The sequence below is a fragment of the Helicoverpa armigera genome, chromosome 23 (assembly GCF_030705265.1).
Source record: "Helicoverpa armigera isolate CAAS_96S chromosome 23, ASM3070526v1, whole genome shotgun sequence".
NCBI classification, from domain to species: domain Eukaryota; kingdom Metazoa; phylum Arthropoda; class Insecta; order Lepidoptera; family Noctuidae; genus Helicoverpa; species Helicoverpa armigera.
This window is the reverse complement of record NC_087142.1, coordinates 2,408,118-2,433,790: the sequence shown is the minus strand read 5'-3', so window position 1 is coordinate 2,433,790 and position 25,673 is coordinate 2,408,118. Positions and strand designations below refer to the sequence as shown.

The following is a 25,673-nucleotide window of genomic DNA, read 5'->3' as shown; positions in this document are numbered from 1 at the left end:
ATTTGCACCAAGAGTTTTTATTCTCTCCCATGGCACTTAAGTTCAATCGACATAACACAAACTTGTTTACACCTCATGTTAAATAATAGTAGCCGAATATCAAAAACAAAAGAAGAAGAAATTACAATTTCTTCGTAAAACCTCTGGCCATTGGTTCCACCAATCTAACAGAGTTATGAATGCAATACAAGGATACTTTTCCCCTTGCAGTTTATTGCTGAATAAATGAATACCAAGCGACAAATTATGGCTTTTGAGAAATTCTCAAAAAATAAAAGATATTGACAAAGAGCATTTAAATAGTTAAATAAACTATGTGATCGGCAATAAAACTAACTTTTCAAGTCAGCTAAACACAATAAAATTTTAGAAAACATGTGCCAAAAATATTTTATCACGCTCCTCCAAAAAATGTATGAATCACAATTTTTGTATCGCAACTGAAGGAAGAGTTTCGTAAGGCTTTCCTTGTTTATTGTTTAGCGAGCAGGGTTGATCGACCAATTTGATATTACCGTAGAAACTGGTTTTTGGCATGAGTCACCAACAAGAATTTCTAAAAGACAAACAAAAAGAGTGTGGAACGAAACGCTTTCTGTCCAAATTGACAGTTATTACGTGGAGATGTAAGCAGTCTGTGGTTAAAAGTTTTTCAATCAGCCGCGCGCACCTCGTAATAAAATATAAGAATTTCATAATAAAAGTAAATAGCCGGTTTTCGGTTTGAAATGTCCAAAAATAATTCAGCTGTAATACAATGTCGGACTGGTATTGGCGGGCAATTGCTTTAAAGGCAGCCTTCGCGTTAACTTTATTCGTTTGTAGTGTACGTGCCGAGGATACTGTGCCAAAGTTACCGTACTGCAATCCCAATAATGAAAAAGACAGTAAAGTTTTTAACGAGTGAGTTTTACTGTACTATTTTCTATTCAGCCTAGGTCCCATATTTTAAAAAAGAATGCAGCATAGTTGAACTTCATGAGAGTTTATTGCTATCAAAAGTTTTGTTTACAAAACAATTGGAGTAAATGTACTGATACGATACGAAAACAGGTTTTTGATATCGTGCAAAAAGTTTTATTAATCATCGTGCACAACTTAAGCCATCTACACACTCGCGCGCGAATCACGGCGCCAATCGCGACGCGAATCGCGGCGCGAATTGGAGCAAGAACTGCCAACTGTCCACACTGGCAGAGGTTCGCGCCGGGCTCTCAGTATAGTTCGCGCACTTGACGCGTATGCACGCCAAGCATTTAATCAATATAGTTTATTTGTAGTCGGTATGGACAGTGAAACCACTACAGCAGCTGCGGGGCTACTTTGCGCTTTAGCAATTTATAGTTACGCCATAAAGAAAAAACAAACAATTCAAAAGAAGCAAAGAAAACGGAGATGGTGGATTACCACCATTCACCGAAACAGAACCAGGTAAGTACCAATTTATTATGCTTTCTCATAGAGTTTAGGATATAGTAAGTACGTAGTACAAGATGGGTGAAATAAATATATATTCACTTTTAGCTATATTACAGTTTTAATAACAGTTAAAATGTAATACGCCGCTGTAACATATCTTGTGATGTGGGATCTGATACTTGATAACTTTGTATTTTGTTACAGTGCAACCATGGAGGAGCAGTTGAATGAACTAGTTGCAGAACCTACAGATGAATTCAAAAGTTTTCCCGGATGTCATTAAATGATTTTGAATATTTGCTTAGTCAAATTTCAACACGAATTTCAAAACAAGACACCCAATTACGAAAAGCTATTCCTGCCCAGATACGTCTCGCTATAACACTGAGATACTTAGCAACAGGAGATGACTTTGAAAGCCTTCATTTTTTGTTCAAAGTTTCACCACAAATAATATCAAAAATTATACCCGAAGTTTGCCATGCCCTATGTGAAGTGTTAGAGGATGAAATAAAAGTAAGGACATCAATTTAATACTTTTATTATGCATATACAGAACTACTTAGAATCTAGAATATAACTTTGCAAAATCAACCAAATATAATAACAAAATTCAATAGACAATAAAACAAAATTCGGTAATTTCAGTAGGTATTTAACTTAAGTCAAAAGCTGTCTGAACTATATCATTATTATGATCAGATGTGTTTGCATCTTGGTTCTCTGGTAAATGAAGGACAGGATAATCTGGTGTACGAATTAGCCGGTTCGATTGAATAATGATATTAGAAGGTGGGGCTGATATTACTTGTCTATTTTGGTAATAAGTATTTTGATTCGCCTGCCCGTAATGAAATGGAGGCTCTGAATCGTAGATGATGATGTGCCTGTTCTTGGTTCATAAAAATGAGGTGGCGATGGAGTCATCACTAAAGGGTCATCAAATTGGTATTGTAAATACATCCCATCAATGTCGTGCATCAACTTCAATCTATTCTTTTCAGATAATTTTCGCAACTTATTTGCTAATAGTTTTCCGTATAAATCGCAATCATCGTCTTGCTGAATAGGCTGTAATGGGTTCCTTTTTAGCGTGGATTTGAAGGTGATAAGAGCGTCTTTAACGACATTTCCTGCGTCAACCACTTCTGAAGAGATTTTGCGTCGGTGGATTGTCTGGTCACTGTCTTTTTGGGTGTTAATAGACTGACTTCGATTTTCATTCATTTCTTCAACATTCTCTTTAATAGCTTCGAGATTTACTTCTTTAGGCTCCTTTATTCCACGTTCCTAAAAACACACATACATTTAGGCACTTAAATACTGTTTTTTACATGAAGGTTTTATATATGTTATGTTTTTTGCAGATACCATCTTGTCCAGAAGAGTGGCTGCGTATTGAAAGAGGATTTGCAAGGAAGTTTCCTCGAGCGGTTGGATCTATTGACGGCAAACATATTGTTCTCGACTGTCCATTCAATTCTGGTTCTGTATACTATAATTATAAAAGAACCTACAGTATAGTATTACTAGCATTAGTTGATAGTCAATACAATTTCATGTTTGCTGACATTGGTTGCCAAGGCAGAATAAGTGACGGTGGAGTTTTTACAAATAGTATTTTATGGAACAAGATGTGTACAAACAGCTTAAATTTACCACCACCGCATCCATTACCAGGTTCGAACATTGATGTGCCCTACGTTTTTTTGGGGGATGGAGCCTTTGCACTGTCAGAACATTTAATGAAGCCCTATCCTGATCAGCACAACATAGGATCTGCAAAACGTGAATTCAACAAAAGATTATCTTCAGCTCGGGTAGTGGTAGAAAATACTTTTGGTATATTGGCGGCCAGATTTAGAGTGTTTAGAAAACCAATCCCATTACAACCACAAAAGGCTCGCCTTATAACATATACTTGTATACTACTACATAACTTCTTGAGACGAAGTTCTACTTCTTTACATATCTATACACCACCCGGATCTATTGATATGTTTGATGATGATGGAGTACTTATACAACCTGGATCATGGAGGACAGATCAAGAAAATACATCCGCTTTTCGTAACTTGAGAAGAGTACCTCGGCGATCAGCAAATAACGCCACAGAAATAAGAAACGAATTCACAAAATATTTAAGTAATATTTAAGTACCTAACTATTAAAAAATAAAGTTATCTACTAACCGTATTCATACTTTTTACACTTTAGAGTATCTCCCAAAAGCATCCATTGCTTCATAAGCGAACCAAATGGGCTGATATATCTCATCGGCACCAGCTCCCGATTGAACGGACTTCTTAACTTTTCCCTTGTAGCTCCTATAGCTTGACATGAGAGAACCTTTTTCTTTTCAATTCATCAATTGGTATTTCCATCACCGTACTTATCCGCATCCAAGCATCATGGGTTTTCAGTTTATTTTTATAATCTTTCAAATTAATGTCCCATAATACCGGCTCAGCACGAAAACATTCTATAAATGTTAGTTCTAATTCATTGCTCCACACGTTACTCATTTTGCAAGCAAAATCGTAGCATATACCTAAAAAAAAACTAAAACACAACCATCCGTGTCAATTGCTACTGAGCGACTGAGCTGCCCGAGGCGCGAATGTATAGTCTTGTCGCGTTCACGTCGCGCTTCGCGCCTGCGAGCGCTTTGTCGCGGGACAAAAAACCGACAATTTTCGGGGAACACAGCGCGAACGAGCCGCGAAGCCGCGAAGAATATGCGAATCGGATCTACACTCATGTTACGCGGGTGTTTCGCGCCTTCGCGCGCGGTTCGCGCGCGAGTGTGTAGACGGCTTTACATTCGCTGAAAAGTGTATAAAAGAAGTTTTTCAAAACTTTTCAGCCTGTATGAACGTGTTAGGACTTGCTCACATTTTTTTTCTAGAATATACCCTATAATATATAATATAGAGTATGGTATCAAGAATATGGTTGAAAATAAATATGTTTTATGTTATTTAGTATTGATATGTAAACACAGCTTAAAAACAGTGTATAAAACAACAGTGAACAGTCATTATTTTAAGCAATGATAAGTTATCTCTTTTGCTTATCTAAATCACTGCTTTTTGAGGTTTTATGAATTAGTCAGAATTAGTAACACTAATACAGGGTTTGTCTGAAGAGGTTGTTTTCTGAATGGAGTGTATTGCACTATTTAATTGATTCTTTAAAATATTTGAGTTCTTAGAACCATTTATTGAGGAAATTCTCAATTCTAATTTGAGTGCAATAATTTGTACATTTTTCCTTCATAACCATGCTAATTCACTTACCCTTAAGATAGAGCCATTTGAAATACAAATTAATAATGAAATACTTTAAAAAAATTAACCTTTTTTCATTCATTTATCTTCCTGATGCTTTTGTTTACGAATTATTCACACTGTGACCATACACCATGGACCTGACGACTCGGTGCTGCCACCTCGTGGACGCCATTTTAGAAAACCCTCATTAATGTAATTTTTTATTTGATTTGAGTATAAACAATTGTAAGATTTGTATGAATTCCTTACAGTTTGGTGATAGTAAGCACTTTAGATGGGAGGTTAACTGCCTTCTCCACGCAGAACGGCATCAAAGCCTGGGATTTGGAGACACAGCCGCTGCTCTCCTCAAACCTACATCATGTTGAGGTAACTTCCTGCCTAATATAGTTATCGGCACGGATATTGAGCCCTGACCTTCACCTGCGCAGAAGCGATTTATTGGTTTATTGCCTTATGTGTACAGTGCGCAAAGCGATCCCCACTCTTCCGCTAAGAGCTCAATATCCGTGCCAGTAACTGTAATATGTATTAAAAATTGATTTTTTTAAATATGTATATGGATGTTTGTTCTTCCTTCATGCAGAATCTGCAGAAAATTCAATTTTATGAAACTTGGCTGTGATATAGCTTATATATCAGAAAAATATATAGGGGACTTTGTATTTGAATGTGGAAAGTAGACAGTAGTTAGATATGGGTGAAACTTTAGGAAGAAGTTAGTTTCTTTTTTGAACATCAGTTTAAAATTAGGAACAAATTCATAATGTATCATCCTATGACAAGTTCCTGTGACAAGTAAGAAGCCATGAATAAAAGGTTTTCCTCATTAATAATTGGTGTAAATAAGTTACTAATTGTGATTTCATACCAATGACTTGCTTTTCCTACTAGCAGTAAAAATAAAAACAACTCATTAAGCTGCACAACCACGAAACTAGTTTTGGTACATACTCCAAACTGTTGGACATATGGACAGATATGTGAATACATACTCATATTACTGTCTACATTAGTGAAAGTATATTTTTGTGTCCTTGTCGCGATCTATGCAAGCAAATTTTAGTTGTGATCAATTGTCACTCACTATCAACTGGAACACCAAGATAGTTGGGTAAAGATTAAGCAGATATTTGCTGGCAAAATTCTTCCGAACTTGGTCACTATACCTATCATCTATCTGTACTACTGTTATAAAGAGTTTTGTAGGGTGTCGTCTCTCGATCTTTTGAACAGACCTTGTAAATTCTTTTTTCCTAAAGACAACCACTTTCTTTGTGAATGTGAAGCCTTCATTTTATCCAGTAGTTACTTTGAAAATAGGGCAAAATCGCGGGTTGCAGCTAGTTATCTATTTAACTTTATCTACAGCTCACATCAGGAGGCAAATGGGTTCGGCTTGTACCATCGCTCAGTGGCTCCCTCTACAGTCTCAGTGGAGACAACATCGAGCCTCTGCCCTTTGATGCAGAACAGCTACTATCATCCTCCTTCAAGTACTCTGATGACCTGGTTATAGCTGGTAAGAAAACATTTTTCAAATACATTTTTAAGACCAGTATTATGTCGCAAAAATTCTATAGTAATATTGTAGTGCTAAAGACCTCTTATCCTATCTCAGCGATTCTTCCAGTGTTTGATATCCCCTTTTTGAGGCTTAGTTATACCTAGCTCTGCTTTGGCTTAGAATCGGATGGGTGAAGTGAAATAATTTAAAGTACTTGTATCATCAGAATGACTGTTCTTTTCTAAGTCCGGCCGATAGTAAATAATAACAAAAATGTGTATTATCTCATAAACAACGTGATGTAGTAAAAATATTAATATGATTTAATACAAATAGATAAAAATCTAATTAACAGATGAAAATAATGACCAATTATAAAGTGCAAAATCAATGCCTTTGACCTTCTTTCACGATATGACGTTTCTTTATTTTTTTTTGGACTTTGCCTCCTGTGAGAAAGTTCAAACTAATAAGTTTTGGACTTTATTACTATTTTCTCGTACATCGCCAATCATTAGTATCTTTATAAACATAAATAAAAGTAAAATGTCATTTATGCCATATGCATATAGAAATGAACCGGCAACTCAAAATAAATCTGAACATTACCTACAATTCAGCTATGATTGCTTTTAGAGTGCTATCACATGTATCTATCTCCCTAAAAGGTAAAGTCAGTTCACCAATATCTCCGATAACTAACTCACTTCAGAACAAAATAATCGGGATGTTAACGAATTATAATAATCACGGAATATAACTTTTGCATTTGAGATTTTAGGGTACCTATTCTGATTGTGTTAAGTAATTGACTCTTTTTGCTGATCGTACCTTCACTATGAATAAACCTATGTTTCTAAAAAAAACTTCTTCTATCATCTACATTAGGTATATGGTTTAATTAACTTTACTTCTACTCTTTCTACCATATAATACCTAAGAAACTACTCCCTATAATGACCTCCAAATACTCATTACAACGTTCTAACATCTTCGAGACTATCACCAAAAAGTTTGCATGTACTTACTTTCGTACGTAAATAAACATAACAGTATTATCGGTTAGATAACATAGCATTATGCGTGATTACGCGTCGAGTCATAGGCGACCAATCTCGTGTCACCACGAAACTGCGACCACCTTTGTGTGTAGGCGTGTATTACGTATGTATGTATGTGTGTGTGTGTTTGTTCTAGTGTGTATTTATAGAGATTCACTGCAGGTTGTAAGGTAAAATTAGATTAGCTCTGTGGGAGTTTTGGGATAAAATTAGAACTTTGTTTTCAAGTTTTATTTTAAGTTACAAATATCAGCCTTTGTGAACATAACATTCTGCCTCCTAATGGTCTGTCTTTAATTAAGGTTTCAGAACATTTTCAAATACGCTAGGATCATAGGGTTAAGGCGCCGCTTTAGCCTTTCGGTCAATATGACACTCATTCATTCACAGATTCCTTCCTCCGTGCTCATTACTCTTCACAGTTATTACGTATGTTGGATTAGATTAACAACAGTTACATATGTTGGCCTTCGCATACAGACGTAGTTACTACCTAAACATGCAATAAAAATATGTATAGGTAATACAGCAGATTCGTGAATTACATTTCGGAAGGCACGATAAATTGGCGGTTCCTGGCTGTTATTTCAATATCATTATGGTATTCAGAAGCCAGTAAGTCACACAAACCAGTCTTGGCCCGGGTGACTAGGTTGATGATGTCAAAATAGGCAGTAAGCCCTTTGTAAAACACTGGTATTCAGCTGCCCCCGATTAAACTGGAAGCCGACCCCAACAAAGTTGGAAGAAGGCTAGGCAGATGATGAAGGGTTGCTCAGGTAACTGGGTTGAGGAGGCCAGGTAGACTGTAGCTCCTCGTAAAACACTAGTAATCAGCTGCATCCATGATGAGGAAATACATTTCCAAACGGGCCCAGAGTTCAATTTCTTCCTTTAAATATATAAGACGGATAGCGCGTACAAGTTTCAAGCGTCTATCTATTAACTAGAAAGTACTGGTAATACGATTAAGCAATGACCTTGTGACGCGATAAAAACAAAATAAAACTACAGTCGGAACATAATCACACCACGCTTGTTTTCGTCTGATCGTCTGGCGTCTGTTTAACTAATTGGCTAGCTGCCAAACACCTGGTTTTGTCAAATTTTGACCCTCCGCGGTTTCTTTAAATAAACAGTAGTAAGTATTTTAAAATCGCGGTAGGTACCTCTAATTGTTGTTTTTGTTTTGTAATGGGTTTCCAGATAATTATTTTGAGATTTGAAGAGATAAATTGCTCTATCCATAAAGATATAAATTATATTAGGGGTTAAAGTATGAAATTGCCGTTTTATTCTAGTAGGTTTTTGAATTGCCATAGAGTCTTCATGGTTTGAGGTTTTCGAATTTAACTTTTTTCACGTGGTTTCTGTGATGTTTTTCTTTTAAAAAATGTGAAACATTTGATTATCGATGTTCAATTGTTTTTGTTATTCAACTTAAACAAGAAAGATGGATACTGCGAAAATTTGAGTAATTTTTGAATATGAGTTCCGACGCGGGATTGAACGGCAGAAACAGCCCGCAATATCAATGCTGCATTTGAAGAGGTGTCTGCTAAAGAACGCGCCGTGCGATTTTGGATTAAACGCTTTCGTGGTGGAAACTTCGACTTGAAGAACGAGCCATGAGAAAGACCGCCTGACAGGTGATTAACGAGAAATTAAGAGAGACGGTGAACGCCGATCCTAGTCAAACTACCCAGATACCCAGCCGAACACCGAATAATGTTGAAAAATTAGCAGTAAAACAGCCACGACTCATGAATCGACCTTCACCGCTATTGCTCCATGACAACGCGAGGCCTCATACAGCAAAATAAACCGTTTTAACTCTTCAGGAACTGCAGTTGGAAACTATTCGTCTTCCTCCATATTCGCCAGACCTTGCTCTAACGGACGACCATTTTTTTTTGTGATTTGGACAATTATCTACGTCACAAGAAGTTTCTTCCCAGGAGGCAGAACAAAATTCTTTCACACTGTTTGTGCAGTCTAGATCCTCAGAGTTCTATCGTAAAGGCATAAATTACCTTCTTATTAGATGACCGCAATGTATAGATAATAATGGCAACTATTTTGATTAAATAAGTTTGTTAAAAATAAAAAAAAAATACAATTTAGGTTTTCAGTACAAATCGGCAATTTCATACTTTAACCCCTATTACTACATAATCAGAGCCATCCGTCTGGACATTAAGACAATAGGAGCCACTATTATGGCAAATTGGAACAGAAAAAAGCCAAGTCTGGATTTCGCAGAACCCAAAAAATATCCCTTGATAAATGCAAATGGTGTACAATGGCTGAAACCGAGGTGCCTTAACATATGTAAACCTTTACATTAAAACTATTTACTCTAGAATATTGTGTAGAACAATATCGATCACATTCCATTAGTTTCGCTTGTATTGATTTACCACATCATACATGGTGTTTAGTTCCAATCTTTTATGTGTTAATCATGCCGTTTACTGTAAAAGACACGTCATGTTACTTAGGATATTTCAGATACCAACTTTAGCTGCTTCACTTCACATTATTAAGTTTCTTTAATTCTAGCCTTATCTTAATTCTATGTTTGCGATAATCCCTAAAACTACTTGACAAATTTTCGTGCGAGCCGAATCGGGTTGCTGCTCTCACAAAAATAACTACCTTCCACCAGCGGTTCCAACCCCTTGGGAACTACTCACGTACCCGTATAAGTCTTTCTCAATAAATTACCTATGTAACATTAATAGTTCTTCCTAAGATTAGCGCGGTCAAGCAATCAAAAAAGTCTTCAGTTTTACAATACATATTAGGATTAAGGATAAATACGTATTACATAGATCAACATGCCCATTTACACTTTCGTAACACCTCAAGTAAAAGTTAATTGACGCGTTAAGACTCGTGTGGATCAAATTACTGCGAATTTTAGAACGTATTATTTCCAGCAATCAAATATTACACTCATATACAATGTGAAAATACGTCATCGTCATTGTACATATCAATTAATATTATCTGCGTATATAAAGGTCACACGCTGTCCGCTGAACACACCCATCGAGTAAGAAAAATAATATTGACATAATTACGCTTTATGGAACAGAAACATGGTCAAAACAAAATAGATGGATTTGGTCATATTTTTACATTTTCAGGCAGTTACAGCAAAATCCCTAATTTTCCAGGACTTTCAGGCGTACATTTCGGAAAATCCTTCACACTTTTGCCTAGAATGTATTTTATATATGTCTTTCCTTAGGTTCGAATCTATCTCCTCACTTATTTACATCTGAATTATATCCAGCCGTTTCCGACCGAATCTGTTACAGTTACATAGAGGGATAGAGATGTAAATTCTCGCATTTAAAACATTAGATACGGTCTCGTAAAATAATATTGCAGTTCCGCTGTTGGCTACTAAATATCACGATAGTCATTTACTTTGCAAGTCCTTAAATAATTGATTTCTGAGGGTCAAACTTCTTTGTCTTTGTAGCTTTACGGCTAACTTATCTACCTCATCAGCTCCCGAGCGTTTTCCGTCTAACCGGACGCGGCAGAGTACCAGTGTTGACCTCCTCAAACCAAGTTACCCGGGCAATCTAAAACGGGGTAATCTGTTGCTTTTAAACAAAAGAATTTCACAATATTTGTAAAGGGCGCGTATGTGTCAAAATCCTATCTCCGGTTAACAATTAAACAGAGATAGATAAGTTAATGAAATCCACAGCTAAACAACAAGAGCATTCGACCGTGACTCGCCACAGCATCTCGTTCACGCTGATTGAAGACTGACGTCATTAAATGATAATACTTGTACACTGAATGCTGAAACTAATCGTCTATTATACTTTAGAAGTATACGGATGTAGGTCACGAGAATAAGTAGAGGAAGGAAAGATTTTCCTGCATATCTGTTTACTGATCTGCCATTGATTTCGAGATAAAAATCCTGATAGAGGTTTATTTTTGTGGAATTGTGAATCAATGACTGCTCAATCATGTACTAGTAACACGCTCTCAGGAGATTGTTATTGATTAGACGGCCTTATCGGGTGAAGCATGTTTTTGCATTAAATATAGATTAGCAGCACGTGGTAGTCTTGTTAGAATATCAAAAGACCGGGATGTCGAGATCCGCTCGTTATGTAAGTTATATTTTCTCGCGCTTTCACCCACGTCGCGTGGCAACTACTGTCCGTACCGGGATAAAAGGATAAAATATACGAGTTGCCTATGATACTCGGGAGAGTGTAGCTTTCCAACAGTGAAATAATTTTCAATTCGGTTTAGTTCACAAAAGAGTGGTGTACTTAAAATATACCCCTTTCTACCTACAGGTGCCCGCGAAACCCTATGGTTCGGTCTCGACGCTACCACAGGCGGCGTGATCTACGAGTGCGGTTCGGGAGGCTGCAGCACTGAACAACAGACAGCCAACGCAGGCCGTGACGTCATAGTACTGAGGAGACATTCTAGCACTGTGCGAGCTTTGGACCCGAGGACTGGGAGTGAGAAGTAAGTGCGGATTTTAGATTTCTTACTGGGTATTGTATATTGTGGTGTTTTATCAAGCAGTTTTTTTTTTGTAACATTGCTTTTATTATTGCTTTTAATACCTACTATTTCAAAATTTTTTACCAGACATTACCCAAAGTTAGACAAAAGCTACATTGCCTATCATCGGTAATGTGGTAAATAAGTTATGAAAAGAAGATGAACATTATCTCTATAAATGAATAATTAACTATGTATATCCGATTAAAATATTTAACGTTGCTTTTAAACATGATGATGTACATCTTGCTGGTCCGTTTCCATGGGACCCGCTTCTTGGAATCGCGCAACTAGCTTGACCTTTCGAAAGAGCTTTTATAGGCCTATGTAAAATAAAAATGAGTTTGATTCAATATTTTTCTTTTATTCGTCGACACCCCCAAATGCCATTTTCTTCAGTAATGATACCTGCCAAAAAAGTGAACTTTCTCAAAGAAACCTTGTTTTCTTTTCCCACACTAGATGGAACTTCAGCGTAGCAGAGCACCGAGTAGCACTAAGCCGTCGCGAGTGCGCCGACGCACCGGCAGGGTCAGCGCAGGTCGCTGTGGCGGTGGCCATGCCCGAAGGAGTAGTTGCTATTAAGGATATATCGGGGACCAAGCTGTTGTGGCAGCAGAAGGTATTTTTGCATCTCACTTCATCATACCCATTTAATACAGTTTTTTTTTGTCAAAAATCATCAAATGACCCATCCCGCTGGGTTAGCAGCGGTGAGAGAGGGTCAGACTCTTACTGACTAAAAACCGTCGTGTACCGCCGTAGGCCTTTTATGTACCAGGGCCGCGGTAACTCTTTCGAAAAATCCCGCAGGTCCGGCTGTTTATTATGGGTCAACACAGCATGTTTTCTTCTTCCATACTCTTCTATCTAACATCATCTCACAAGTAACTTTATTTCGAGTCATATCGACTTTCATACAATTAGTCACTTTTCTAAATTATAATAGTACCTTTTAATCTCAAAAAAATAAGTAAAGGTGAAGGAAAATCTGGTTTAAAACTCAGGAACCGCCAATCAGCCCCGGATCTAGGGGGGGGCAAGCCGGGGCCTGTGCCCCGGGCGGCAAATTCAGGGGGCGGCAAAATCAGGCGGCTGCCAAATTCACACACCAATGGATAACTCGTCACTTATTTAATTCTGACCACGGAATACGTAAATAAAGGTAGCACAAGTACAGCAATTTCATGGCCATATCAACTTGACCGATACCCTGAGCGCGGAGTAACACAAGCTGCATGACTGCACGAACATTTATTATTCACGAGGCGAAGTTTTACCAAACTAAAATTGTTTAAATATTATTTGCGATCATCTATGAGCCAGGAATATCGCATATTTATTTTTATTTTAAATCCTACATTACAGATTACTGAAATAGTTACCTACAGCGCCATCTTAACCTATGGTGCAAGGTGTGCGAATAACCCGGGCGCCTCGGTCTCAGGGGCGCCGCGGGACGCCCCACCATCAGGAATTTCGATGAAATTACACCCGTTTGATAAGGAAGTTCCACATTGTATCACGATACTGACAAGCAAAGCTCCTAAAAAAGACGCCTTCGCTTTGTTTGATTCATCATTTTCATTATTTTTTACTTTTAACATACTCCAACTAAGTGAAAAAATTCTCGCTCGCTACGCTCGCGGTTAAATAACGGTGTATACATGTACTGTTTTTCTGATTTTTTATTATTTTTATTGACTCGGTTGTCGGTCATTGATTCGGTCACGGATCACGTTTTTTGTACATAATTCCCAGTTTAATTTGTGATTCTTCATACAAATAATTAAAAAAAAGTTCGCTTTACAGTGTACTTGATCAGATAAGTAATTTTGTTTCGTAGGCTCAAAAAATTTCGCGCTCGCTTCGCTCGCGAAATATTGTACATCATCGTCATCATCTCAGCCATAGGACGTCCAATGCTGAACATAGGCCTCCCCCTTAGATCTCCACAGATACCTGTTAGAGGCGACCTGCATCCAGCGTCTTCCGGCGACCTTTATATTATACTCGTACATGCATTGCCTTAATAACTTCATAAGTCAAGTCCACGCTGTCTTGCCTTTTATAAGTCAAATGAAGAAAACATTTTTTATGGAGTCCTCAAAAACAAAAAAGTTTGCGCTTCCGACTGCTTGTTACTTTACAGCGCTTTTTAAAACATATTAACTTTTTGTGTCCCAAAATAGAAAAATTTGCGCTACTTTTTACAATTACCTTCATCTGTCTCGACTTTTATAACTTAAAACTGGCCAACAGTTTGAGCCTACAATGAATTGGACACATTTTTTAAAGTCCTTTTCCTACCAAAAATGTCCAATTCATTCGAACATTCTTATTTATCCTTGTAACAACTGTAAGTACTTCAATACATAGTTGGCGCTTGGGTGATGATTGCACCTGCCCTGCCTGCCTACATATTGATAGCTAATATTATATGGATGATAAAGGTGAAAATAAACATAAGTAGGTAGGCGGGGCGGCATTTTTCAGATTTTGCCCCGCCTAATAAAAATTGAAGATCCGGGGCTGCCGCCAATCCGTCTCAATCAAGCGTGGTGTTTAATGCTCATTTCTTCCCTGAGTTGAGGAGAGGCCTTTGCCCTGCAGTGGGACAAAAACATGGCTGATAATTATTTAAACGCTGAATGAAACAATTTGATGATGAGGAAAGAGAACCCCTCTTTCTTCAATATAAGAGAGTTAAGATATATTTTTCCAACCTTGTAATATTCTAAATTTCTTTATTCTATCCCACAGTTAGATGCACCAGTGGCAGGCATGTGGCGGCTCCACGCGGGTACTCTACAGAACATCGACGTGCTATGGGAGGCCACTCAGACGCTCGTACAGGGGGGAGTCACTCAACAGCCCTCGCTGTATATAGGCGTGCATGATCGACAGGTATTACTATGAATAGTTTTTTTTTTAGCACATACACAAACATCTTTGAATTATTTAATTGTATAAATTATTTATTTCGTTACGACTGCACTAAAAATATTTTGTATAACTTACTCATACAAAATTTTTATTTTTTTAATGAATTATTAGCTTATAGATATTATTAGCTTAATCTGTATTGTGTGACTTTCTCGGGAATAGTATATGGAATTAATTGATATATTCAGTACATGTTTTCAAGTATGTAACAAAAGACATTACTTCTATGTAAAGACCGAATGAAACACTACTCAATTTTAAAAACAGCTCAATTGAGCTCAAAAATTAATGTAACTTTGTCACACTTATGCACATTGATAGAAAGACTTAAGACTTAAATTACTTTCCAAAAATACTAATCAAAGTGTTTTGATTTATAGGCTTAACGCTAAGCAACCTTTGAGTATTCGGACGTAATAGAACCATTTCAACTCAACTTACTCTTTATTATTTTTTAGCTATACATCCAAGAAAGTCAATTCTACTCCCGGAAGATAGAAACAGCGGTCTCAGCTAAGCCGTTGCCATGGAAACTGGTGACAGCCCGCCCTCTCATAGGAGTTGAGCCTGACAATGAAGACACAGCCTTATCGGTACACGATAATGATCAAAATGCATTGTCGCTCATCACGTTGTATGGTACTGCTTTGAATAATGTTGGTAAGTGATATTGCATTTTTTTATATTTAATTTTGGATTTGAATGGTATTTTCTGTTATGGATGCTATAAAAATAATTGGCTCTTTTTAAGAATTGGCTCTTTATAAGTGGGTGAAATCACCAAAATATAATATCCCTCCATCCCCCACAAATAACCTTCTCAAGATGAAAAACCCTCAAATGATACTATTACTACTTTAGATGGCCCCAATGTAGCCAAAAATGACATAATTTTTTGATTTATAGTGAGTCAAAAAATATAAGTAGGTAATGCTTATTCATTTTCTACATGAGTTGGAGAGCCCTGCAGTTGTAAATAATATAAAAAAATGTTAATGATGAATCATATAAAGAATTTTGTTTTAGGCGACCACGGCTACTTCGTCTACTTACAAGAAACTTGCGACCAATCGGTCCAAGTTACCGAAGACACCTTCGACCTTCCGAACATCAGCACAGAACAGCCTGAACATCATCACATTCACGTGCACATCTCGTCTCTATGGTACTGGTGGAAGGAGGTTCTACTCATCGCTGTGTCTTCGGCCTTGCTGATGAATCTGATGATATGGCCAAGGTTCTTTGCGCCGAAGATCAGGGCTGTTACGCCTTTGCCAAGTAGTCAGGAACAGGTGAGGATCTTGTGTTTTCTGCAGATTTTTAGGGTTCCAGACTTCTTTACGATCATAGGGACTATCTGTCTCCATTAAAGATCTCCACCTCATGCTTTATCAGGGAATTTGGAGAAAAACTCCGACTTCTGCGACCTGCAGAAATTCGCTACAAAACACTCATATAAATTACTCGGTGTGCATAGCGAAATATTGTGCCTCCAAAATTTTATTTAATTGCCATCGACTCGCCCAGAACAAGAATATGTACCAATGAGGGTTTTTGAAATTTTTTCTGCCACCGGGTGGCGCCACGTATGCGTCTGGTCCAAACAGCTGTCAAATAGTATGGAATTGTAGGTGCCGAACTTATTGTTTATTGAAATTCTGTTATATTGGAAGTGTTATTGATTTTATTATGGACTACGGTCAGAATAAGGTTTCCGAACTAAAAATTGAGCTAAGAGAGAGGGTGCAAAAGTCACTGGTACTAAGGAAAAGCTTGTTGAAAAATTTGTTAACACAATATGATTTAGTTTTTTTTATTTACTCAACCTCAATAGTAAAACAATAATGCAGTGCTTTAATTATAAAATAAAAAAACCACTAAAATCGTTCACTATTCATAGTAAAGATAAGCACTTTGACAGTTACCTGGACCTGACGACTCAGTGCGCCACCTGGTGGACGCCATTTTAGAAAACCCTCATTGGTCTAAATCACCTAGCATACTTCTAGACTCACAATCGATTTCATTTTCATTCATTCTATTCGAAAAAAAAAACTCATAAAAATCTATCGATATTGCGTTCTGTGTGCAAAAATATCGATAAATCACTTTATCGATAGACGATATGTCACCAATTCCATAGGCTGTGACTTTTTTTGTATGTATGTATATTCGCACGGTCAGCTGACTTCATCATTCTCCTTCACTTGTTAGGCTGCATTTCTCTTTAATGACTGCCCTGTCCCATTGTTTAACTATAGTGTCTACATCGTGGACAGTGAAGCGATTAATAATAATCATCAATATACATAAAGGTGGTAGTGCAAGTGTGGCGCGTGAACAAGGAGGGCCGCTTGCCGGAGTACTCGGGCCGCTACGAGAACGACTTCACGCCGCTGCGCTGTCTCGGCCGCGGCGGCTTTGGCGTCGTGTTCGAAGCTAAGAACAATATCGATGACTGTTCTAGCTTTGAATTCGACTGTATAGGGATTCTTGGTTATTAACCAAACTATGTCTTCTGAAATTGAACTGATCGAAAAATAGGAGTAATTTTGCCACCATATTTGATTTAGAAAATTGCGTTTTGTGTCAAAAGAGTATCGATAGGTTGACATCTCCAGTCGATATTTACCATTTATGGCTATATTTTGCTCATGTAAATGCTCATAAACCCAGGTGGTAGTGCAAGTGTGGCGCGTGAACAAGGAGGGCCGCTTGCCGGAGTACTCGGGCCGCTACGAGAACGACTTCACGCCGCTGCGCTGTCTCGGCCGCGGCGGCTTTGGAGTCGTCTTCGAGGCTAAGAACAATATCGATAACTGTTCTAGCTTCGAATTCGACTAATAGGGATTCTTGGTCATTAACCAAATTATATTTTCTCCGATTGAACTGATCGAAAAATGGAGTAATTTTGACACCATTTTTCATTTTAAATATTGCGTTTTGTGTCAAAAAAGTATCGATATGTCAAATCTCGAGTAGATTTTGACCATTTCTCGCAATATTTTGCTCATTTAATACACACAAACCCAGGTGGTAGTGCAAGTGTGGCGCGTGAACAAGGAGGGCCGCTTGCCGGAGTACTCGGGCCGCTACGAGAACGACTTCACGCCGCTGCGCTGTCTCGGCCGCGGCGGCTTTGGCGTCGTGTTCGAGGCTAAGAACAATATCGATCATTGTTCTAGCTTTGAATTCGACGGTATAGAGATTCTTGGTCATTAAACAAACTATGAACCTAATTGAACTGATCGAAAAATAGGAGTAATTTTGCCACCATTTTTGACTTACAATATTGCGTTTTATGTCAAATCTCGAGTCGATATTTACAGTTTATAGGTATATTTTGCTCATTTACACACACAAACCCAGGTGGTAGTGCAAGTGTGGCGCGTGAACAAGGAGGGCCGCTTGCCGGAGTACTCGGGCCGCTACGAGAACGACTTCACGCCGCTGCGCTGTCTCGGCCGCGGCGGCTTTGGCGTCGTCTTCGAGGCTAAGAACAATATCGATGACTGTTCTAGCTTTGAATTCGACTGTATATAGGCATTCTTGGTCATTAACCATACTATATTTTCTCCGATTGAAACGGTCCAAAAAGGAGTAATTGTGCCACTATTTTTGATTGTAAATATTGCGTTTTGTGTCAAAAAAGTATCGATATGTGAAATCTTGGGTAGATTTTGACCATATATGGCTATATTTTGCTTATTCAAATACACACAAACCCAGGTGGTAGTGCAAGTGTGGCGCGTGAACAAGGAGGGCCGCTTGCCGGAGTACTCGGGCCGCTACGAGAACGACTTCACGCCGCTGCGCTGTCTCGGCCGCGGCGGCTTTGGAGTCGTCTTCGAGGCTAAGAACAATATCGATGACTGTTCTAGCTTTGAATTCGACTGTATAGATATTCTTGGTCATTAACGAAACTATATTCATTGAAAAGAAATAAAAAGGAGTAATTTTGCCACCATTTTTGACTTACAATATTGCGTTTTGTGTCAAAAAAGTATCGATATGTCAAATCTCGAGTCTCTATTTACCATTTATTTTATAGCTATATTTTGCTCATGTAAATACACACAAACCCAGGTGGTAGTACAAGTGTGGCGCGTGAACAAGGAGGGCCGCTTGCCGGAGTACTCGGGCCGCTACGAGAACGACTTCACGCCGCTGCGCTGTCTCGGCCGCGGCGGCTTTGGCGTCGTCTTCGAGGCTAAGAACAATATCGATCATTGTTCTAGCTTTGAATTCGACTTTATAGAGATTCTTGGTTATTAATCAGACTATGTTTTGCTCCAATTGAACTGATCTAAAAATAGGAGTAATTTTGTCTCCATTTTTTATTTAGAAAATTGCGTTTTGTGTCAAAAAAGTATCGATATGTCAAATCTCGGGTAGATTGTGACCATTTACAGTTATATTTTGCTTATGTAAATGCACACAAACCCAGGTGGTAGTGCAAGTGTGGCGCGTGAACAAGGAGGGCCGCTTGCCGGAGTACTCGGGCCGCTACGAGAACGACTTCACGCCGCTGCGCTGTCTCGGCCGCGGCGGCTTCGGCGTCGTCTTCGAGGCTAAGAACAATATCGATGACTGTTCTTATGCTGTTAAACGAATCACTTTGCCTAGGAGGTGAGTTTTTTTTAATTTACATTTTTTTTTCATAAAATTTTCCCCAATTTAAATGCATTTTCGCCTCTAATTGTCGTCTTGTCCAAAATTATGCATGCGAGATTTAATCACTTTATTTTTATTGTTATTTTGTGTCCTTTACTGTTGTGTCTTTGGCCAGTTAAAGGATATATTATAATGGAAAAGGAATAAAAAATATGTCCTATGTAAAAGTCTCTTTTTGGCCTTGGATTATATGGACCTCCATCTTTCGTGGATGTGACACGGCGATGTTGGAAAATTCTTCAAAAAATATTATTACATCTATATCTCTCACTTCTTGGCGCATATTACCGCAGTTTCTTTTATGCAATTATAATCTGTATATCTATTTGTCCAGGGCATCTAAACGCGAGCGAGTACTTCGCGAAGTACGTGCTCTCGCGAAGTTGGAACACGAGCACATTGTCCGCTACTTCAACGCGTGGGTTGAGGAACCTCCTCCCGACTGGCAGCAGCAACGTGACGCTGTATGGATGAGGTATGTTTGTGTGTCTGTGTGAAGTGCTCTCGCGAAGTTGGAACACGAGCACATTGTCCGCTACTTCAACGCGTGGGTTGAGGAACCTCCTCCCGACTGGCAGCAGCAACGTGACGCTGTGTGGATGAGGTATCTTCACAAAACTTTAAAAAATATAACCATGGAGTTTTAATTCCATTCTCCTCCATAGCAAGCTACTTTAAGACTAGGGATCTACTACCAAACAGTAAACGGCGCACTATTTTAAGCACTGCTCAAATATCTCTCTCATTTTTGAACTGATAGACACATTTGTTATTTCAAATCTTGATCCTATGTGAACATTCTAAAGCACAATTTAATTCAGTTTAATACTGCCTTGAAACTGATTAAATCAAAATCACACGTAACTATTCTAATCCTTTCTTCCCAGGGAGTTGGACGGAGTATCGGTAGCGATGTCAGACGAGTACACGGCGACGTCGCCGCCCGCGGCCGCTGACGTCACGCTCAACCTGCACAAGTGTACCCACAGCGACAACAAGCTCGCTGAACCTAGCAAGAGGCTTAGGTGAATAATAATAATTATTCTATAAGGAAAGCTTTATATGTATAGCAGCCTAGGAATTATCTGTGGGAGAAATTAATGAATAAGAAAAAGCTTACCTTTGTAAGAAATTGACAATTCCATTGCATACATTGTCATGTTATTATGTTTCTCAAATACAACATGTCAAATCTTATTATCACGATATCGTTTTATATACAATGGGATGTTTGTTGGCTTTTGTGACGTAATTTAACCCCTATCACCTACCTGGGTCTTATCTCAACTGTTGGATGCAGCTACCGTAACAGTGTTTTGCAAAGAGTGACTTCCGAATCTCCTCAATTCATCCCCATTAGAAACTTAATTTTTAAATATTTTCTTCAGGTCATTAAGCTGCAACGATTCCTTCAGCATAGTATTTGACGAAAACGCTCCTCATTCGTCAAAACCGTCTGACTTAACCGGGCGTTCGCTCGCGAAACCCGACGACGGCGACGATTCGTTCATAGTGTTCGCGAATTCCGGAGAAGAGGTGGAGGGAAGGAGTTCTTCCTTCGACAAGAGATTGGAGAGGGTTAAGGAGTGTGATTATAAGACTGAGAGTTCGTGTACTGGGAAGAAGAAGAAGGTGAGAGTTTTATCCACATTTTTAGGAATTATCTTCAAGTTATTTGGTAATATTTTTTTAAATTATTTCTGACTGCAATTGATGAAAAGTTGTAGGTGTGTGATGTGGAATTGAGAATATGAAACTAAAGTATGGAGCCCTTTGTTCGAAGCAACGTATCGAGTGCTACGCTCGTAGCACTAAATCTTAGCCAACGTATCGATTACATCTCGATTACTCGATTACATATCGATTTTATTTTGATGTTTGGCACAGAATCAATCGTCAACCTGGGGCACAGAATTATCGAATTTTTACCTGCATGCATACATATTTTCGAAGCCAGCTAAATTTTCTCTGCCTTTCTTCCACAGAAAGGGCACACCCGGCACTGGTCGCTGGACATGGTAGTGCGCGGCACGGGAACACAACCCGACACCCCCGCGCCCGCCAGCCCACAGATGTACCTCTACATACAGATGCAGCTGTGTCGCCGGGACAGCTTGCACGACTGGCTGAGGGAGAATCGCTGCTGTCACGATAGAGCTGACAAGGTATAGTACAGCAGATGTGCCTCTACATACAGATGCAGCTGTGTCGCCGGGACAGCTTGCACGACTGGCTGAGGGAGAATCGCTGCTGTCACGATAGAGCTGACAAGGTATAGTACAGCAGATGTGCCTCTACATACAGATGCAGCTGTGTCGCCGGGACAGCTTGCACGACTGGCTGAGGGAGAATCGCTGCTGTCACGATAGAGCTGACAAGGTATAGTACAGCAGATGTGCCTCTACATACAGATGCAGCTGTGTCGCCGGGACAGCTTGCACGACTGGCTGAGGGAGAATCGCTGCTGTCACGATAGAGCTGACAAGGTATAGTACAGCAGATTTCTTCGTCATAGTCTTTGACGAAACCGCCTCTCATTCGTCAAAACCGTCATAGGTTACATCGACATAGGTTACATTGAAATGTTCGATGTTTTTTATTGAAAATGTGAAAGTAATTTTTTTCTTGGTAAATTATCAAGTGGTGCAGCGTGACGGAGAGACTCTCACTGACTAAAATCCACCATGTTCCTTCTTGAGTCCTTTATGTACCAGTCCATGTCCTTTCTAACAATTCCGCAGCCCCGGCAGACTTTAGCTCTATTGGTCTTCTGACGCTGGGATTTGCTGACACTTTTTCACTCTTAAAAAACTGAAGGACTGTAAACCGTCCAAAAATCAACTAACCTTAATTATTATTTTTTCTCATCCCCAGGTTAAAGTACTATTCAGCCAGATAGTATCAGCGGTCGAATACGTGCACTTAGCAGGCCTCATTCATCGGGACCTCAAGCCTTCTAACATTCTATTCGCGCCGGACGGACGAGTGAAGGTCGGAGACTTCGGCCTTGTCACCGCCATGAGCGACACGTCCAGCGACGGACAGAGGACTGACGTGGTGGATGCACATCAGAGACATACGTATCGAGTTGGTAAGTAGTTGGGTAATGTAGCTAGTTAGAAAGTGGGGGGTATATTGGGAACTTCGGACGTACTGTTCGCCCCCGACGGGCGGTTTTTAAATTGCCCAAAAATATTTAAAAAAAACTGATGAACTTAAAAATACTGATTTTAAAATCTGTGCAATATGTTCAGTCCTTTGGCTGGCATAAACGTCAAGCTTAATACATTACTTCTTGGGAATGCTTCATTTAAAAATATATTCTTTATTATTTTAACCTACTATGAACCCTGTTGTGACTGTTGTATGTGCATGAATTGAGTTTTTTATTTCTTTTCCCCAGGAACACATCTCTACATGTCACCAGAACAACTTCTAGGCCGTCCGTACAGCTACAAAGTGGACATCTACTCTCTCGGGCTGATACTGTTCGAGTTGCTGCACCCATTCGGCACCGAGTCCGAGCGAGTCGCGTGTCTACTGCGGCTGAGGCAGGCCATATATCCCGACCAGTTTAGCTCCAGTTATCCGCAAGAGGTTAGTAAATAAGATTTATTTTCAGAAGTACGTAACGTCAATAAGAGCGTAGGTAATTAAAAGTCGGGCCGAGCGATCATAAGGTTAAGTAACGCTTGGCTCGGTCGGTCCGTGGATGGGTGACTATTTATGTAGTCCTCCATGCATGTCATATCTCGTAATATAAGTTCCTCCCTGTTTCGGAAGGCACGTTAAATTTGTGGGTGCCGACTGTAATTTGAACATTTTTGGCATTCTTTACGGGTATTCAGAATCCGGAAAGTCTATCATTCGTCCATTTTCTCTATCTTTCCCCATTACATTAAATTCAGTTCCATTCCATTTTTCTTTGTTGTTATTTTAGCGTACCATTGATAAATAAATCTAACACTAAACTAATTATTTTCAGACCAAAGTCCTAAAAATGATGCTGAGTGAAGACCCATCGAAGCGGCCCACAGCGACCGGCGTCCGCGCTTACGCACCGCTGTACCAACACACCAACCCTGATCATCATTTCACATTACCTACCATGGCTGCCGCATAGAAAACCATTAAAAACTTACAGTAAGTCCACCTTACTATAGTGTCACCGCATCTTTTGTGTAGTTGACAGCTGTCAGTTTCAGCAACTGTCAACTGTCATTTTATTTTGTTGGTAAAATATTTTATTTTTATGTGAGAGGCTGTCAGGTGGTATGAGAAAACGGGACTAGAGTTTTTGAGGATTGTATAAGATATATCTTTCATGTTTGTAAGCAATAATTGTGAGAATAATTAATGTGAATAAATTATTAATTTCAATAATATTTAAACATTTCATAAATACATTCAAATTAATCCGATTTTCCTATTAAATGTAACTATCATAAAATATAAAAAACATAATTATGGAAATCATGACTATTCAATAGATATTATATCCTAGTTAATTTCAACTTACATTTTCAATATATTAATTCAAAGCTATTATGAAATGTATACAAAGACTATTTGTGATTTCATACAATGTTATAAAAATATGTAGATTCTAGAATATTGTTCGCTTGTGCCTTTTAATTCTTTACCAGTAAACACATCATAATTAAAAACTTATTTTAACCATCCCAGTGTGTATCCCCATACTAGAGTACTCAATCATCAGTCAATTTTTAAATGACACCTAAAATGTGTCATAATAAGTTCTCGCCAAACTTTTTGTCGTCACGGAACATCAAATAAATAGATTGCGTGAGCCGCTGCGCAAAAACCAATTTTAGGTACCAGCGCTTAACGGAGGTGGGGTAGGAGTATTAGGCCACTGGCGCGTACAGTCAACTTCAGGTCAATGGTAACAGTTTTATAGGAAAATCGTACTCATTACTATTGAGTTAAGGTGCATGACAGTTACCACTGATGTGCGGTCTACTGTATTTATTTATGCTCGGAATTTAGTTGCAGTACGCCATTGAGTTTTGTGAGAACTGTATCATTTTTAAATTGAATGATGATTGAGAATAAAACATAAGCATTATGTTATGTTCATCTTCGATCCTAAGTATTAATTAAGAATAAATTATTTTCTCTTAATCTAAGCATTTGCAACGTATTCTAAAGCATTTACTTTTAGTTAATTCTTTAGCTACCAACTCTGGCTAGTAGTGTTGCCATTTTTACAAATTCAAAAAACGTAATGGAAATAAAATGTGAATCTGCTAAACAAAAAAAAATTGTCAATCTGTAAAATGTTGAATAAATAAATGCTGTTGGCAACACTGCTGCCTACATAATGTTTACTGAGAGTTAAAAATCTATTTCTTATTTCCGTTAAGAGGCGATTCCGATAGTGAACGTTAGTGTACATTTCTAGTGATAGTGTAAGTTAATTTGTACTGTTACTTTTTAGTTTAAAATTAATCATTTTCACCAAGGTCAAAATATAATTTTTCTTCTCATAAAATTTCCTATCACTGTTAATTTTCAGCACTTTCAAACATATTCAATTAGTTCGACTATTAAAGTTGCCAAATTAAAAATGCTTAATAAATTCTTATAATACTTATTGAAAATGATTGATTAATATAATTTTAAGCAATAACTATGTAAGTTTCTTTAATGTAATGTATTAATAAACGTAAGACTGGAGATGGGTATTGTCGGAATGTTGATGTATTAATTAAATTAAATATTTACATAAAATTGTTTAAAACATAAATAAATACTAGTGAAGCTTATGAAAAATACTAGCGGTTACTGCGTTCCATATAATGGTAAGCGCAGTGAACTTAGTTTGCAAAATAAATTTATACTTTGCGCAACTTTTGCGCAAACGCATTTTTTGTTAAATTGATGTAGCGCTTGCATGTATATAATTATACATTGGTAAGATATACAATAAAAATTCTGAAAACATTTCTAAAAATAGTAATTATGTTTTATAAAGTTTAACTCGTGAATGTTATGTGGTATGGTTGAATACTCTCGTTTTTAATTATTTTTGATGAGATTGTTCCAAAGTATAGTTTTGAACAGTTTTTATGAAAAAATGTGTATGATTTGTCCTTACTGTAATAATTTTACGGTGAAAATAAAAATATTCGATAATGTAATTTTGTTGTTTTTAAATCTTGTTCTCACTGACCCTAAGATTGAGCATACCAGTCA

At 38.2% G+C, this 25,673-nt stretch overlaps 2 protein-coding genes across 2 annotated transcripts; both read left to right on the top strand.

The window, feature by feature from the left end:
- The first annotated feature begins 610 nt into the window (after nucleotides 1–610).
- On the top strand, nucleotides 611–25,618 carry LOC110371333 (eukaryotic translation initiation factor 2-alpha kinase). The gene is made up of 16 exons (XM_064040707.1): nucleotides 611–903; nucleotides 4,964–5,081; nucleotides 6,084–6,234; nucleotides 11,618–11,795; nucleotides 12,297–12,456; nucleotides 14,598–14,741; nucleotides 15,239–15,440; nucleotides 15,807–16,072; nucleotides 19,228–19,409; nucleotides 19,789–19,929; nucleotides 20,342–20,479; nucleotides 20,843–21,086; nucleotides 21,440–21,619; nucleotides 22,329–22,545; nucleotides 22,858–23,051; nucleotides 23,440–25,618. The coding sequence occupies exons 1-16, from the start codon at nucleotides 758–760 to the stop codon at nucleotides 23,575–23,577; spliced, it is 2,799 nt and encodes a 932-aa protein (XP_063896777.1). The 5' UTR covers nucleotides 611–757; the 3' UTR covers nucleotides 23,578–25,618.
- LOC126055644 (uncharacterized) lies at nucleotides 1,086–3,615 on the top strand. The gene is made up of 3 exons (XM_049845794.2): nucleotides 1,086–1,431; nucleotides 1,624–1,935; nucleotides 2,787–3,615. The coding sequence occupies exons 2-3, from the start codon at nucleotides 1,693–1,695 to the stop codon at nucleotides 3,573–3,575; spliced, it is 1,032 nt and encodes a 343-aa protein (XP_049701751.2). The 5' UTR covers nucleotides 1,086–1,431; nucleotides 1,624–1,692; the 3' UTR covers nucleotides 3,576–3,615.
- Nucleotides 25,619–25,673: the final 55 nt, after the last annotated feature.